Source organism: Pelodiscus sinensis, chromosome 2 (assembly GCF_052426305.1).
Source record: "Pelodiscus sinensis isolate ZL-2025 chromosome 2, ASM5242630v1, whole genome shotgun sequence".
NCBI lineage: Eukaryota > Metazoa > Chordata > Testudines > Trionychidae > Pelodiscus > Pelodiscus sinensis.
The window spans coordinates 103,809,279-103,826,261 of record NC_143053.1 but is presented as its reverse complement, the minus strand read 5'-3'; the positions used below and the strand labels follow the sequence as shown (position 1 = coordinate 103,826,261).

Genomic DNA, 16,983 nt, shown 5'->3' with positions numbered 1-16,983 from the left:
GAAATTTTTACTTAAGTGATATAGTGATAACATTTTTTTATAAAAATAATACGAGCTAAGTATAAACCTGCACTTTCAATTCAGACAATTATGACTCATTTTAACTCTCTATGAACTCAGTAGATTATTCACTGGGATTTGGATTGGACCCTTAGGGCATGTCTACACTAGGAAACTATTTTGAAATAACTAAAATTGATTTAATAACTCCCAAAATAACAAACTCAAAACAGTATGTCCTCACTATGAGGAAGCCCCGAAATTTGTCCAAGGCAGGCTCCGTTAGTGTGGATGCACTACCTCGATTTAAGAGCCTCAGGAAGCACTGGGAGTAATTAGTTTGAATTACTCTGGAGAGTAGTAATTTCAAAAAAGTGGCACCAGGGCATCCACACTACCACTATTTTGAAATAACTATATCGAAAATGGCATTATTCCTCAAGGAAAGTAGAATTTCAGATTTCAAATAAGCAGCTTGTTATTTTGAAATAACAGGCTTGGTAGTGTAGATGTTCTGCTTATTAATTCAACCTAAGGGGGGATTATTTTGAAATAAAGCCCTAGTGTAGACCAGGGCCTAGTCTCATCAAATTCTGAGTAAGTAAGGTGTTCAGTTTCAGGCTCCAATTCTGGGATAGAGCCTGCTTCCTGGAGAACATGTAAACAGATTTCATAACTTAAATATATCAAAGGTAATTTTACTGTAGACTTGTAAGAGGTTCATCCTAGTACATAAAATAATATCTTACCTGGTTCCATTTTCCAACATGTTGCCTACTAGCTGAAAAATATTATTTGACCAAAATGCCATGTCATCCACTCCTCCAAGAAAATACTCATGGAATCGCTCCACCAAAAACGGAGACTTGTTAGCATATGTTGGAAAAAGCTACAGAACAAAATGGAGTACAATTAGTAGAATGGTTCAGTTTATCTTAACATTAATTTGTATCTAGTTGTTAACAAGAACAAAAATAAGTTACCTTGGCAACAGCAAGAATTTCTCCATACCTGCAAAAAATAATCTTCAGATAAATGTGCATCAAGGACAAATAATATAAAATAACCTATTTCAAAGCCTCTGTGGTCTCTACATAATAGCCCAGTACTTAGCAGACATTGAGGACGGTAACGTTGAGAGAGTTCCTTGTTTGTTACTATACCATAACAAGACATGTAACACCAGACATAGGGCTCTTTATGGTATGATATGTGTGCTTTCTACATTGCTCTGCATCTCAGCACAACGATAGGTACACCTATACTGCCGGCAGCACAGGAATACATAGCAGTGTGTGGGGTGAGGCATTCTTTAAACCAATAAAGACAAGAGCTACTTGAAGCATGTGGGCAGGTACCCAAATACATACCTTACCTGGCTCTCTACTTGCCAAGGCATTGCCTCCCCAGCTACACTGCCATTTTTAGCAATATACTGTGCTGCTGCCTCCCCATAGCTAACATCTTTCCCCGCTTCAGGAAAAAGATTATCAATGGGGAAAGTCCATGGTGGGAGGAGGCTGTGGGGAAAGACACAGCAGCACCAAGCTCAGTCTTTCCCCACAAGAGCCTTAGCTCACTGCAGTGCAAGCCTCTGGCAGAAGAGAGCTGCTGAAACCTTTCTTCACTGCTAAAGCCCTTTGCTGACACACGTAGCGACTTGCTGCTTGCTTTTCACTGTGGCATGTAAGCTACATATACTCTATATGTTGCCACTACCGGTGTGTAGTATAGATATAGCCTATCAGTAAATAACTGAATTAATGAACATGGCTATGAGCCTTAAGATATTATAAAGTAGTCATGACCACAGTTTAGGTTCTCTTAGCTAAGAGGAAAAACCTCCCTAACTATCCTTCAGACCAGCAGTATTCTGGAAGTGCCTGCATGGGTGTAAATGTCTGTGGGCAAGTGAGATAGCTACAGCTATGCATCTATATTGCACTCTTCATTGAAGGTCAGAGTTTTACTGCTGATGTGCTATAACATGGTCATGCTTCCAAGCACTGCTATTATCTTGGGCTGTGTCTAAACTACATCCCTTTTTCGATAAAGGGATATAGATTAGGCACGTCAATATTGCAAATGAAGCTGGGATTTAAATATGGCGGCTGCCGCTTTTTTTCCTAAACGGGGCTTTAAAAAAAAAAAAAAAAAAACACCACGGCAGTTTGGACAGGGCATTTTCGACAGAAGTGCCCCATTTCGAAAGGGGTACAGGAGTACAGACTCTTTCAAAACAAGGCATTTCTATCAAAAATGCCCCATCTAAAATGCTGGGGGAGAGGGGGTTTAAAAAAAGCCCCGTTTAGAAAAAAAGTAGCAGCCACCATTATGCAAATGAAGCGTGGGATATTTAAATTCCAGCTTCATTTGCAATATCGACATACCTAATCTACATCCCTTTATCGAAAAAGGGACGTAGTTTAGACACAGCCTTGCGATATAGGCTTGTTTGTGTTGTTAAGACATACAGCCTAGCTATTGTATTCATCTATTTATAAAATGTAACAACTGGATACAGAGAAAACTTGGGTACAGATAACAATTTCATTCCAAATTTCCCCAAAGCTCAGTGATGTTTCAGAGAGAAATTGGAGTTTGGCTTATCTCTAATATAGCAATGCAGGTTCAGATGTTTCATCTGTGAGTTACTGCAATTTTCCCCATATGTTCTGTGAAACGAGAAGTTCACAACTCAATGACTTACAATTCAAGAAACAGCAGGTAAGTGCAGTCAATAATTGTGCCTTCAGTTATGACTTCCTGGCCATAATATTCCTTATAGATAGCTAGCAGGTCTTTGACTGGTACATACCTAAAAACAATACTGAGTATTATAACTAGTATTTTTCATTAAATCTAATAAAACACAATTCATTTTATATAATTCCCTCCATAGGATTCTTGGCTTGTAGATCTGCCTAATCTTGGATTGTGTCCTCTCCTCTGATCTGTCCCCAGCCTCTCCCTTTTGGAATCAGCCTATTCGTAACCAGCACAATTGTTCCTACTCCACCTCCAACACACACCTATACAGGATTTACACCTATGAGACAAGGACCTTCCGCACTGGGATGAACTTCACTCTAGTCACACAAAATGAAACATTACCAATGCTTCAATTTTATTGTTAAAGAATACTGTATCTGAAAATTGTCAGTTATGAGAAAATATCTTCAACTGTTTTAAAATGTACCTAATGATGATGTATTACTCTTAATTCACAATGTTGGGGTTTAATTGAAGCAAGTATCCATTTGATGTTAATTTCAAATCTTGTCTTAGTGATACAGTATTCAATTTATGGGACATAAAATAACCAAAAGGGACTACTAGTTTATGGTGTATTACATATGTTTTATTACATAAAGTATTTATACTCACAATCACAAACATTTATGTCTAAAAATAAATAGTACAAATTTGCATAAAAACACCAAAAATAGCTAGACTAAGAAGAGGTATCCCATATAAAGATACTGCCACAGAGTTATATAAAGAACTGCTAGGACATTCCAGCAAGCTATTTTTTTTAAATCTGAATTTTTTTAGTTGATTTCCTATGTAACCAGTGTGAATATCTTCATCTCTGTGCATCAGTTCTCATATATAACATGGGGATAGTACAACTTAACCCTGTATCTGCTGGTCAAGGCAGGGTCTGTCTCTCATTTTGCATATGTATTCCATCTAGCAAAATGATTTTCTGATCTCAGCACTCTTGCTGCTACAAAAATTCAAATAAATATTATTTTATAACACCATCCTGAAATTAGCATCTACACTACATGTTACATGTGCAGCAAAAATTAATGAAAGTATTTCTGCAAAACATTGACAGCATAAACACATTGCTCATACCAGTCTGTTTTCAGGTAACTAAAATCAAGCTCAAACTGGCTCAATACGTCACCTCCTACATTTAGAGAAAGGGAAAAAGGCAGTTTTACCATATTAGCACAAAGCATCAAATTTTTTAAAAGGTATAAATCACTAGGCCTCTGCAGTATTCCATGAGACTACTGTGTGTGTTAACATTGTAGAGTTCCATTTTAAATAAATAGGTATTTCTGACTTGGAATATGTTGCTGGTACACATACAAGAGAGCCCACGAGAGAGGATGAACATTCTGCAGTTGCAGAACATGATAAAAGCATTATCACCTTTAAAGCCAGAGTACTGATTGTTTAACTCTGAAATCCTGCTTAGATTTTGGCTTTAAGCATAAATGACCAGCTTCAGTCTTGTGTTCTGAGAGATGCAGAGCAGCTAGCTGCAGCTCTGGAGTGGGAGGGCAAAGGTGATTGTATGTAGAATCTGGCCATCCAGAATCTGTTGCCAAGGGGAGCTCAAATGATATGGGGGAATGGTTAGGAGGGAGAAGTGGCGCTGCCTTACCGTAAAATCTCGAGTATAATGCGCACCTATGTATAATGCACACCTACCTTTTAAATGTCAGAATTCTGAAATAAACTGAGCTCTTATCTATAATGCACACCCCCATTATACTCATGATTTTACGGTCCCGCTCCCACCTGCAGGCTCACCCGGGAAAAGCGCGCGCAGCACGGGAGAGCCGGCAGCAGAGTTTGAAACCCTGCCTAGCTGCTCATGCACCGGGCTGAGCTCATGCACCGGGGCTGTGGGGCCTCTTCCCGCATGCCCCACCCAGCTGCCCCACCCGCCGGCTCCTCAGAGCCTGGCTGACCTTGCGCCTGCCACGTGTGGCCCCCTGCTCACCTGCTGGCGCGCCGTGCTGAGCTTGCACCTGCTGCGGCGGCCCCCTGCCCAACTGAGCTCGCGCCTGCCATGGGGGCCCCCTGCCCAGCTGCCGGCGCACCACCGTGACCTCGTGCCTGCCACAGGGGCCCCCTGCTCAGCATGGTGCGCCAGCAGCTGAGCAGGGGGCCCTGCAGCAAGCGCGAGGTCAGCTGGGCAGAGGGCCCCCCACAGCAGGCGCGAGCTCAGCGTGGGGCGCCGGCAGCTGGGCAGGGGGCCCCCCCGCGGCAGGCGTGAGGTCAGCCAGGCTCCCGGACAAGGTGAGGAGCCGGCGGCTGGGGCAGCTCCCTTGTCCGGGAGCCTGGCGGGGATGGTTAGGTAAAACTTTACAAAATTACCTCCTATGTATAATGCGCACCCTGGTTTTAATCATTAAAAACCGGGGGGGGGGGGGGGGGGGGAGTGCACATTATACTTGAGATTTTACAGTAATTTAAAATGGTTCCACTGTCCAGAATCTACATAGTGCTTAACAGTTTAGCAATCACCCTTCCCAGCCATCATCCGCATGGGTCCTACACCAGGGTTTGTGGGGTGGTGGAAGGGAGGCAGGATATGGGGTCTTTCGGCTCTTTTCTGACTTCTATTCATCATCAGATGAACACACATGGAGGATAATCAGCCTCAAAATTTGGCGGAACACTAGGCTGGTATTGACATAGGCTAAGTCTACACTGCACCGTACTTCAAAATAAGAGATGCAAATTGAGGTATGCAAATTGTGTATCTTATTTCGATTTTATTTCAAAATAGCTTATTTCGTAATTTTGAAATAACCTGCTATTCCGAAACATCCCTTACTCCTCGTGGAATAGCAAGCCTGAAATAATGGGCTCACTGTGAAGATGCAGGATAGCTATTTTGGGATACTCCAGTATCCCAAAATAGCATTGTAGCGTAGACGTAGCCATAGGGACTGGGACCTTATTGGTTCATATCAACAAATATAAAAGTTACCAAAATCCCCAGTACTATGAGCTTCTGAGTATGAGCCATGGAAATCAATCTGCGAAAAATGAAAAAAAAAAAACCAACATGTAGAAAACAAACGATAAAAATCCAATTTTGCTCATCCATCAGCACAAACAGAAAAGCACATTTAAAGTTACACTAATGTTGATCGTCCCAAAATGTGGCCAATGTTGTTCTAAAAAATGTTTGCCAAATCAGTGTATGAAGTTAAGCATATGTGCTTAATTTTTTCCGTCAGAGAACTAATTTTTTCCCCCTGGGTTAAAAGGCTATTTGTAAATAAAAAATTAACAATACCAGTATCTACAGGTATGATTAACCAACAAAATGATGCACACTTACTGCTGCCATGGTTCTTAGAAATCCTTGATCAATGCCCAAGCTATGCCAGCTCACATCTGCCACCATATGTGAGGCAATTCCAAAGAGGAAAGCCACTAGTTTCTCTGTAGCCTAAACAACAACAATATGCACATAGTAATGCCCATTTACTTTAATACAGCCCCACAGTCTTTAAAAAGGTGATTAGCATTTCTTCTGTTCTGTGTATTACATAAGGATACAATTCAGAAGACGTTATTCACTAAGGGTTCAATTTTCAGTGGAGGTTAGGAGCCTACATACCTTTGAGGATCCTCTTTGCTCCTGATCCATCATGGCATTTAATTGCATGACTCTAACATTAAGCACTGCATTAGATCCAAGACTATGGAGTTATATGTTTGATTTTACTGATATCAGTAGGCCTACTCATCTGCTTTGAGTTAAGCATATCAGAGCTATGCTGGATCTGGGACAGAGCACTCAGCATCTTTCAAGACTGAGCCCACCTGGCCATACTTATGCTAGTAGTCTCAAGGAGACAACAATGGAGTACCTGGGCAAATACAGCTCAACATAAAGGTAGTAGAATAAAGCCCTGAATAATTTCAGAGGGATTCCTTTGTTGTTTTGGGATAGTAATACCCCCTTCTATGTCTTATTAGAAAGTCCCACCTTATGTCTAATTAGAAATTTCTTTCAAGCTTTCACAGGCAAAAAAGTAGGGAAGTTATTTGTGAACACATTGCTCAGGAGTGCCTATTGAGATTCTTCAAAGGTTGGTCTAATCATTAAACCATGATTGCTTGTAAATATTTTTTTAAAATATGAAACTCACACTTTTCCCCTCAATGATTCTACTGCTCATGAAAGTTACAGTCCAGAGCCAGAGAAAATTCAGGCAGCCTGTACACAAGCTTTTCTTAAACCTCCCTGGTATAGGAATGCACTTCAGAGCTGACCTATAAAATGCCCTGAATTGCTGTTGCAGTTATTGGATTTTTGAGCAACGGCTGGCAAAATTCAACAAAACTGGCAAATTCTCCAGGGGGCATGGATATGATCTTCAAACTCGTTTTCACCTGTGACTATCAAGTCCACCCCCATGTAGTGCATGTACCGCACAAAATCCAAAGGCAAATAAGAGCTATGGTCAAGATCTTTAAAAGTGAATAGTGTTTTTGGGTGTCTTACAAGGGGGCTGGATTTTCAAAGGCGCTGAACACGTTATGAAAAATCAAGTTGGGTACCCATTAATCGCTTTGAAAATGTTGTCCTATGTGAGCATTCCATTAGAAACCAACCCATTTAAAGTGTACATAATAATAATAATAATAATAAAATCAACCTGACAGCAGCAGATTTTAATTTTTAAAAAAATGTAGACATTTTTGCTTCCTATGAGTTGAAAGACGAAATGTCTATCACAAAAATTTTTAGGGAGACAAGCAAATTCCCACAAATTTTTCGCAAGAGATACAATTTAAGTTAATTCTCACTGATGATCTCAGAATAGCACTTTCAAAACGCCATGTTGGTTTGGTTTTTTTCAGCTGATATTTAAGTGTTCGCCCCCCTCCCCCCAAGATCATAAATGATGCTTGAATTTACTTAGAGATCACTGTCACCCCTGGGCAGATGGGCTCTCTGAAAGCCTGGGAAGTAGGAGAGAGGACCCCACTATAGCCTTGATAGGCCAAGGAAGGGGGGAACTCTAAGAAGAACAGGGGTGAGGCTGGAAAGGTTGAACTACAGCTTGGAGGCTGCAGGGGGCCTGAAGTGAGGAGAGTGGGAGCTGTATGGATAAGGTAAGTGCTGGGAAAGAGAACTGAGGGTGGTGGGGGTTAATGTCGTAGAGGGGCTGAACCGATGGTGTGGTGGTGACAGAACAGATGGGGGGGGAGGATAGGATTGACTGCTGGGCAGGAGACAGGCAGATGTGGGGGTGAGAGTAGTTGCAGCAGGAGCCAAAATCATCTTATCTAGTACATATGTTAGAGTGGGCAACACTGTCACATGCACAAACCCTGGCAATGGGCAGGAGAATTCAAATACCAAGAGTCAGTCCTAAAAAAAACTCAGTATCATCTTTTTTTTAAAAAAAATGAGATTTTGGGGGTGTCTAACTCATGATTTTTGATCTCTTGAAGTTGGCAATACTGTTTAGGTGTGAAAGATGGTTGGTAGAAGCTTTAAAAAGTCCATGCAAATGCAAGGGCTTTTCCTACCTCCTCCCAAGGCTGAGGGTAATTCTTTCTGATGTAATGGACAGAAGTGGTAAGAAATGGTGCCCAGTGAGTATCTTCAGAAACATGATGGAATCTGCCTGCAACATCAAAAGACATAATTATACCTCAGTATGATTTGTTCCACAGGTTAGATTTCTGCTTAGAAGCATGTTCAAAGAATGTTACTTTTGAAATATTTTATTATACCAAGTCACTGAAAAGCATTTGTGCATATTTTAAATGTCAAAACCAATACTAGATTTACCTGCTGTATTTTTTCATGTAAGATGTGGTAACCTCATTCCAAACCCCCTTCTGCCCTTATGGATTGTAAGTAGATGAGACACAGAAAAGTATATTACACCTTAAAGGGAGAAGTCTAGCAGAGTGAAGGGAGAAGCTGGTGACCATATGAATGCATCAGATTTTTGATGACAGGCTGGTGAGGAATCCAAGCAAATCAAAATCCCATACTCCAGCACAAGCTTACTATCATAGAGGTCTGGAAGAAAACTGTCATCATCTATGTGTACAAGATTGCAAAACTAATATTATGGCTACGTCTACACTGGCAGGTTCTTGCACAAGAACTTTTTTGCGGAAGAGTTCTTCTGCAAAAACTCTTCCAGAAGAAAGCATCTACACTGGCATGTGCTTTTGCGCAAGAGCATCCATGCCAATGTAGACGCTCTCTTGCGCAAGAAAACTCTAATGGCCATTTTAACCATAGGGCTTTCTTGCGGAAGAAATTCATGTTGCCTGTCTACACTGGCCTCTTGTGCAAGAACAGTTGTGCAAAGGGGCTTATTCCGGAGCAGGAGCATCAGAGTTCTGGCGCAAGAAGCCCTGATTTCATACAGTAGAACGTCAGTTTCCTTGAGCAACAACACGCGGCCAGTGTAGACAGGCAGCAAGATTTTGCTCAAGAGCAGCCACTTTTGCGCATGATCGCTCCAGTGTAGACACCGCCATATGGTATATTATCAGTATGTGTGCGGAGATTAGGTCTTCATCTGAAGTACCAACCTCTGGCCTTGCTTGGACTTGGACAATTCTCAGCTGATATTGAGCTAGGATAGCAAACTCTGTGTAACTATGTAATGCTCTTGGAGTTAATTTTAAAATGCCAAGTAGCATATCTTTGAATTCTATCCAAGTGAAGCTCTTTTTTGTGGAAGAAAGAAAGCAAATAGTTTTTCTAGACTTTGAAAAGAAAATGGATTTAGAGAACATGATTTTCTTAAAAATATATGTTAAATACTGAGCCTAATAAAGTGGACAGGGTATCCTGGATGATTTCACTGCCTCCTCTTTTCATTTTTAAGGGAAGATGAATAGGAAAAATGGGAAGACATGGCTATTGATACCAATAATGCTAACTGTAATAGTAATTTTAGTATATGGACTTTATTTCTCCTAAAAAGAGAATCTGAGAATTAAGATACAAATGTATTTCAAACAGGGCCCAGTTACTGGATAAACTAAGTCTACACTGTAGCTGCATCACTTTAGGCCTTCTGGTAAAGATACTCTAAGCCAGGAAGGGGGAGGTCACCCATCAGTTTAACTCCACCACCACAAGAAGCAGTCACCATGCAGGCAAAAGAAGTTCTCCAGCCCACACATCACTGTCCATTCTAGTACTCTGGTCTGTGTACTTTACATTACTCCGGGGTGTGGATTATTCACATCTCTGAACAATCTAAATTATATTGAAGTAATTTGTAGACATAACCTAGGACAGGAGTTATCAATCTATGGCTCTGAAGCCAAACATGGCTCAATACAGAACAAAATATGGCTGTATTGTCATTTCCAAAATACACACAACTTTTTAAATTAAAATGAAAAACTAATTTAAAATTTTAAAACAGATAATCACTCATGTCAAGGTGGTCTCTCTCTCTCTTTTTTTTTTTTGTTGGTCTATTTCACCTTTAACCAGAGGTGAAAGTAAGGCAGTGCACCCAGGTAAGAACCAGCTGCGCTCCGACGAGAGCCAACTGGGACATTCTGCTCATTTAAAGGGCCAGCAGAGGGCACTCTGAGAGGATGTGTGCGTGCTCCCAACTGGGTTAGTGAGAGGGGCTGGTGGCTGCAAATGCCTCCATCTGGCTGTGGTAGCTCAGCTACAACCCCCTTCTGACTGCCACAGTCTGTCCCCAGCCGCCAGGCTCCAGCTGCCTCAGACAGCCCGGGCTCTGGCCGCTGTAACCAAGCCAACAAGTCCCCAGTCGGGGCCCCGCCACAGGGTCCTGTTCCCGTCCCTAATCCAGGGGCAAGCCCTGTGGTCCAGCCCCCATCTTGCGGCAGCGTCCCTCCTGCTGTGGCACAGGTAGAAGGGGAAGCCACTGTCCCACTGAGGTGATCCTGGCCTGGCCCCTCATTCAGCCACTGCTGCCCAGGTGCAAGTAAGGTAATCCAGCCCCAGGATCCTCCCTCCCCATCCCCCCCCCCACACACTCTACTTCCCACTCCAACATCCTGCCCTTCCTCCTGCACCTCCCACACTCCAGCCCTCTGCCCTGAGCCCTTCATACACTCCATCCAGGGTTGGTCTTACCATGAGGCGAACTGAGGTGGCCACCTCAGGTGCCAAACTGTGTGGGGGAGGGGAGGAGGGGAAGCATTAGGACCCAGAGTGTAGAAAACTGTGCCTGATGCTGGTGCATACGTATTCTCTCTGCTCTAGATGCACAGAGATGGTGGAGTGCTATGCTGGAGGAAGGAGGGCACAAGAGACATAACAGGTAGACAGGAGAAAAGGAAGCATGGGGATGTCATTTGAACTCCCCGCCTCAGGTGCCAAAATGTTGTGGGCCGGCCCTGACTCCATCCCTGACTCCTGCACCCCCCCCATCCACAACTGCACCCCCAGCAGCAGCAGAAGTCCCATTAAATAAAGTCTGTATGTTTCATTTATGCTATTATTAATCATCATGTCAAATATCAAGCATATTAAGTTGTATATTTTCAGCCATGCAAATGGGCATTCTTATACTGACCCTTTGTTGATCACTTGTTCTGAATTTTGATATAGTTTGGCTCTTCGGTTTGAAAAGATTGCTGACCCCTGACCTAGAAGACGACTGGTCTGTATCTCTCCCCTCACCTATGCCTCTATTTCCTCTTCACCTTCCCCTTCCTGTCCCATTAAGCCAACAGAAGTTTAAAAGATAAGTGTGCCCAAAAAGTTAGTACAGTTGGACTTCTTTGGTCCAGGACCCTCAGGACCTGTCCAGTACCAAATGAAGGAATTTGCCACAAGAGGGGAGGTCCCTTGCCACCATCCTCCCACCCCCAGCCTGCCACCGGCGCCATTTCTGGGCCCCTGTGCCTGCTGGAGTGCAGTGGCCCCGGCTCTTCTACCAGGCTGCTGCCAACCATGCTGCCAGCCCTCCCAGCCCAGCAGGCCCTCCTGCTGCCTAACTACCCATGCTCTCTGACCCAGGAACAGGATATTGACGAACCAGGGAGTCCCAATTTAGGGAGATGCAACCTGTATAATCTGTCAAATTTAAGAAAAGCTGTTTTGTTTTGGTTGTGGGTTTGTTTCTTTTTCAGAGAAAGAACCCTTCGGATTATTAACCCAACCTGGAGTTCCAGAGAAGCACAAAATTTCAAGTAACCATGCAGCCAGGCTATCTTAACTATAGCTGTACTATACTGAACTTTCTTCTTACCATTCCTGCAGACAAAAGGATAAAAGGCATCAGGATAAAGGCTCCCAGCCTGAAATGCATCCTGGTGATTTAGTAACAACTGGGAGAGGAAAGGATGAGGGAACAAGAAATCAGAATACAATTAATAACAATAGAAAAAAATTATTGTCAGTACTTAAGATGCAATGACTCAAAGAGGGTATGTCTACACTACCACGCTAGTTCGAACTAGGGTGGTTAATGTAGGCAACCGGAGTTGCAAATGAAGCCCGGGATTTGAATTTCCCGGGCTTCATTTGCATATTGCCGGGCGCCGCCATTTTTAAATGTCCGCTAGTTCGGACTCCGTGCCCGCGGCTACACGCGGCACGAACTAGGTAGTTCGGATTAGGCTTCCTATTCCGAACTACCGGTACACCTCGTTCCACGCGGGCGCGTCGCGTCTGGGCTGTCCCTCTGCCCGCGTGCTCTACGGCTTTGCTCCGCATCTCCCTGGTCTGCTGGTGACCAGCAGACCAGGGAGACACGGAGCAAAGCCGCGGAGGACTCGGGCGGCGGGACCGTGGTGCGTCTCGGTCCCCCGCCCGCGTCTCCCTGGTCTGCTGGGGGGGGAGGCGCAGCTAGTGGTCCCCCCCCAGCAGACCAGGCTTTTCTCTGGACGCCTGTGGTAGAGCAGCTGGGGCGCTGCCAGTTGGTCCCGTAGCGCCGCTCTGGGCGCTACTGGACCAACCCGGCAGCACCCCAGCTGCTCTGCCCCAGGCGTCCCCAAGTCAGCTGCTGCTGAAACTGACCAGCGGCTGACTACAGGAAGCCCGAGGCAGAGTTGCTCTGCCCCGGGCTTCCTGGAATCAGCTGCTGATCAGTTTCAGCAGCAGCTGACTTGGGGATGCCTGAGGTTCTTAAGTTGAATCTGTATGTAAGAACTGGCATCCAGATTCAGCCTGTTAAAACTGATCAGCGGCTGATTCCAGGAAGCCCGGGGCTCAGGCTTCCTGTAGTCAGCCGCTGGTCAGTTTCAGCAGCGGCTGAATCTGGATGCCAGTTCTGACTTACATACAGATTCAACTTAAGAACAAACCTACAGTCCCTATCTTGTACGTAACTGTCTGTACAACAAAAAAGCATAAAATATTGAACAGACTCTTAAGTAAAACCAGTACTCTGAGGAATGGTCAAATAATATAAATAATAATTTTATATTGCATTGAAGGATATCAAAAACCCTTTAAACATACTATATACATGTAAGCAAACATTCTATGGGATTATTCTGAAAAAGAAGCACAAGCTTAAAGTACTTTTCTGGCCTTGGTAAGACTGCTGAAATAGGATCTAATTACACAAACCCTTTTTCTCATCTGAACTGATATTACATGTGGCTGATAAAACACAAATTTAACTCTGTTACTTGTTTTTGTTGTTAAAATCTCCATTCTAAGAGTCATTTATTATTTCCTCCAGGCATCTACCTCAAGAGGAATACAAATTAATTTAATATAGTTGGTAAGAATATAAGTAGAAAAATAATCTGTGCAGCTACACAGTGTATACCTAATGGCAATTATTAAGCATTTATTTCTGGCTGCTCACAACATAGGCAAAGCACTTTTCACACAGAAAAGGTGTGACTGATGAGCTCGCTATCTGAAGATAGATAAAAAGAGAGCAAAGGAAAGCACCACAACATATATGCAATTAAGCAACCATACACTTCCTACCTTTCTATAGTTCACATTCCCTTTGTGTTCACTGAAAAATTCCACAGCTCTGTGTGCTGAAAACATAAAATATTAAAAACTGACAAAAGTATTGTGCCTAGATCCATCTTTAGTTAGAAGTACATACTATCAAAAGTTGGGCACTGAAATGAATGTAAGTATATTTTTAACACAAGTGGCATTGACATACAGCACATTGATCCTTGTGACATTTCCCATGTGGCAATAAATGAAATGTTGTCTCCTCGTACCGAACGGCAGGTTTTTTAATACAGGAAAAGATTATATGCTTTTGAAGACAGACTGAGACCTCGTTCCCCTTGACTCTCCAGTTCCCAGAAACCCCAAGCTGCGTTGTCCAGCCTAATACTGTAATGCTACAAAGGGTCCCCCAGTGTCCTAACCCAGACTATAGCTAATTAAGGAACAGAATGCTGATTCACTGAGCTCATATGCGGTACGTTCCACAAAATTCTAGGTATCACTAGAAAGACTACTGAGTTGGATCCTTAAAGTAATTCTTATCATTTTAATTTATTCTTATTATAAGACATAGTATTTAAATTCCCCTATAGTATTGAAGCTGATATAACCTGTGATCCATTGGTAATGTTTAAGTACATGATTAATTTTTATCATACATGAAAAAGACAAACATTTGAAGTCAGCAAAGAAAATAAGGTGTTTACTCACTGATCAGTTATACACGCACATTGCCAAGTAGTATTTGCAAGGCAAGAATCACACTACATAAAATAAATGGACATCACTATTTTAAAGTGAAATAAAATATTGTTTAAATGTTGATTACATTTGATTTGTGTCAACGTGACAATCCCCAGAGACAATTGATTTACTAGTATTCTCTTTGTAAAAGGATTGGGTTCAAACTGCAAACCCACCAGCTATTCAATTCCTGTTATGATTACTGGTTTCATTTTGTTTATTAAAATTATATTAGACAAAGCACACACAGACACTTTAGGAAACAGTCATGTATCAGCAACCGAACAGACAAGATGACTTAATAGGCCTTTCCCACTTCTTAGTTCTTTATTTTAAACAGAGAAGGGATATACATTTCCAGTGCCTGGAATTCTTGGATTGGAGATTGATTTCCTCTACTTCTCCATACACACTATCGGTTAATATATTGATTCTGCAAGTTGATCTGTGCATGCAGATCTTTACAATGGTAGAACCTCAGAGATCTCAGAATGTTTGTCCATGCAAATCTTTTTGTACGGCCAAAGCAAATAGAATAGAAAGAAGCATTGCTACCTACACCAAACTCAACATTTTGACTATATAATTAATTTTAAAATCCTTTGAGAAACATGAACATAAAAGGTGTTATATAAAATCAAATTCTATTCCATTTCTGCCACGTTTGTTTTCCATAATGTGCAACTCGTGGATCATACTGTAAACTAGAAATGGTGTATGAAATTAAATGTCTTTACCTGCATTAGCACTGGACATCTTTATTATAAGTCTAGTCTTACCACCATTTAAGTGAATGGCAGAACTCCAATTTGCTTCAGTGGAATCAGATTGACTTGAGGGAGAAAGATTGGATCCAACTAGTGGTAATTGCAGACAAAAAACTAACATATGGTTATAAACTTTGACCTAATAGCAAATTATAAGGAATATTAGTTAGGCAATCATGATAAACAGATTAAATAAATGTAGCCCTTAAAAAAAAAAGGAAAAAAGATATCAATTTTGTCCTTGTATAGAAAGAGTTGATTAATTTGGAATAAATCTGCCCAAATCTGAATTTTCTGTAAGGAGATCTGAATTCTTTCCATCTTATTATTTCAAATTATTGACAGAGTGCCAGATTCTGCCACCCTTGCTCACAGAAGCACTTAAAAGGCCTTACATCCTGCAAAGATGTGTGCCCCTACTTAACTTTATGCACTACAGGTTGTCCTATTCATTTCAATAGGACTACTCATGGGTGTATAACGTTAAGCATCTGCATATGTCTTTGCAGGATCCAGGCCTTCAATATACTGGCCCTGAATAAATTCTGCGCATAATCTTCGTCTATAATTTGTTCACAGCAAATATTCAATATTTAACATTTGAGAAGTTTGATTGGTCAAAGGCCACATGCTATGTTTTTATTCCCTATCTGGTTAAGATGAGCGCTGAGAGTAAGGGTTTCTGGGTCAAATACAACTATGAAGTAAAATTTGTTGTGAATGAACTTTCTGCAACATTCACTTAAAATTCACTGTTTCCATTAATATTTTGCTATCAAGCAAACCCATTTGTTTAGCATATTTACAGAAAACAAATACAAAAATGAATTCATTTACAAATTCAAACAACAATATCCATAATTCTTCTTCCTTGCCCTCTACCATAATTTGCCCCATCTCTCCTTGACTCTGTGTTTGCATAATGTTATCTGGGATTAGCTAACAGAATATGTATCTACCACTAATACAAGCACAACAGAGACTCTGATACTTTCAATCTTACAGTGGAGATAAAAAGACACCCCTGTAGCAACAAGAAACATTAACAATATAGATAAACCATAAATTATTTCCTGAAAAATTAGTTGTAATTTAAATATCCCACATTCAGGTGTTTAGAAAGGTGACAGTATTGGTGAAGTTAAGCACTTGGCTATTTCTCTTCTTTCTGCAAAACCAGGCCATTTTGGTATAATATCCATAGACACAAATACAAACATTCCAACTGCATGATGCACATTTTAGAAGATGGAAAAATTCACATTGGTTTAAACACCTGACATAAAAACAAACAGTATAACTAGTGATATTGCACAAGCTCTAGATAAGATATATGCTCAGCCATTCGTATCTGCTATTTAATGTAAAATGAATTTGCATTATCATTGTCCCTGACTTTCCAGTCATCCAATTTTCTACCAAACCCTGTATTCACTTTCCTTTGCAAGCAATTTAAAATATGTTAAAATGAATATTTTGTATGTCTCTTACCTATTTCAATATGTGTTGAGAGACCACACGGCATACATCTTTGGCAGAGATTATAAACTATAATCAGCTGCAGAACAGACCAAACCTTGAAACCATCCATATTGCTGATGTACTGGCACATAAATCCTGGCTTTGAAAATGCTTAGGGGAGTATTGCAGTGACCTTTGAAATCTAGGTTACAATATACTTCTCTCCTTTAAAGCATGTCATTGACACAGAGGCTAACCTGTCAGGTTATTTGAAATGCCACTGATTTCCAGTTTGATGTTAATCATTATCAGCATTTACTTTTACATCAGAGTGAATGTATCTTA

The 16,983-nt window shown here is 41.5% G+C and overlaps 1 protein-coding gene across 1 annotated transcript in view; it reads right to left on the bottom strand.

Moving 5' to 3' along the window:
* Positions 1–16,827, bottom strand: part of GPLD1 (glycosylphosphatidylinositol specific phospholipase D1) — a 35,161-nt gene extending 18,334 nt beyond the window's left edge. Inside the window, exons 1-10 of the mRNA XM_006133992.5 lie at positions 16,669–16,827; positions 13,685–13,740; positions 11,988–12,066; positions 8,305–8,402; positions 6,098–6,208; positions 5,741–5,789; positions 3,865–3,919; positions 2,711–2,818; positions 984–1,011; positions 750–889 (exon numbers count right to left, since the gene is read on the bottom strand). Of these exons, the coding sequence (XP_006134054.3) occupies positions 750–889; positions 984–1,011; positions 2,711–2,818; positions 3,865–3,919; positions 5,741–5,789; positions 6,098–6,208; positions 8,305–8,402; positions 11,988–12,066; positions 13,685–13,740; positions 16,669–16,789 (845 nt within the window). The 5' untranslated portion in view covers positions 16,790–16,827. The remainder of the gene's footprint in view (positions 1–749; positions 890–983; positions 1,012–2,710; positions 2,819–3,864; positions 3,920–5,740; positions 5,790–6,097; positions 6,209–8,304; positions 8,403–11,987; positions 12,067–13,684; positions 13,741–16,668) is intronic.
* Positions 16,828–16,983: the final 156 nt, after the last annotated feature.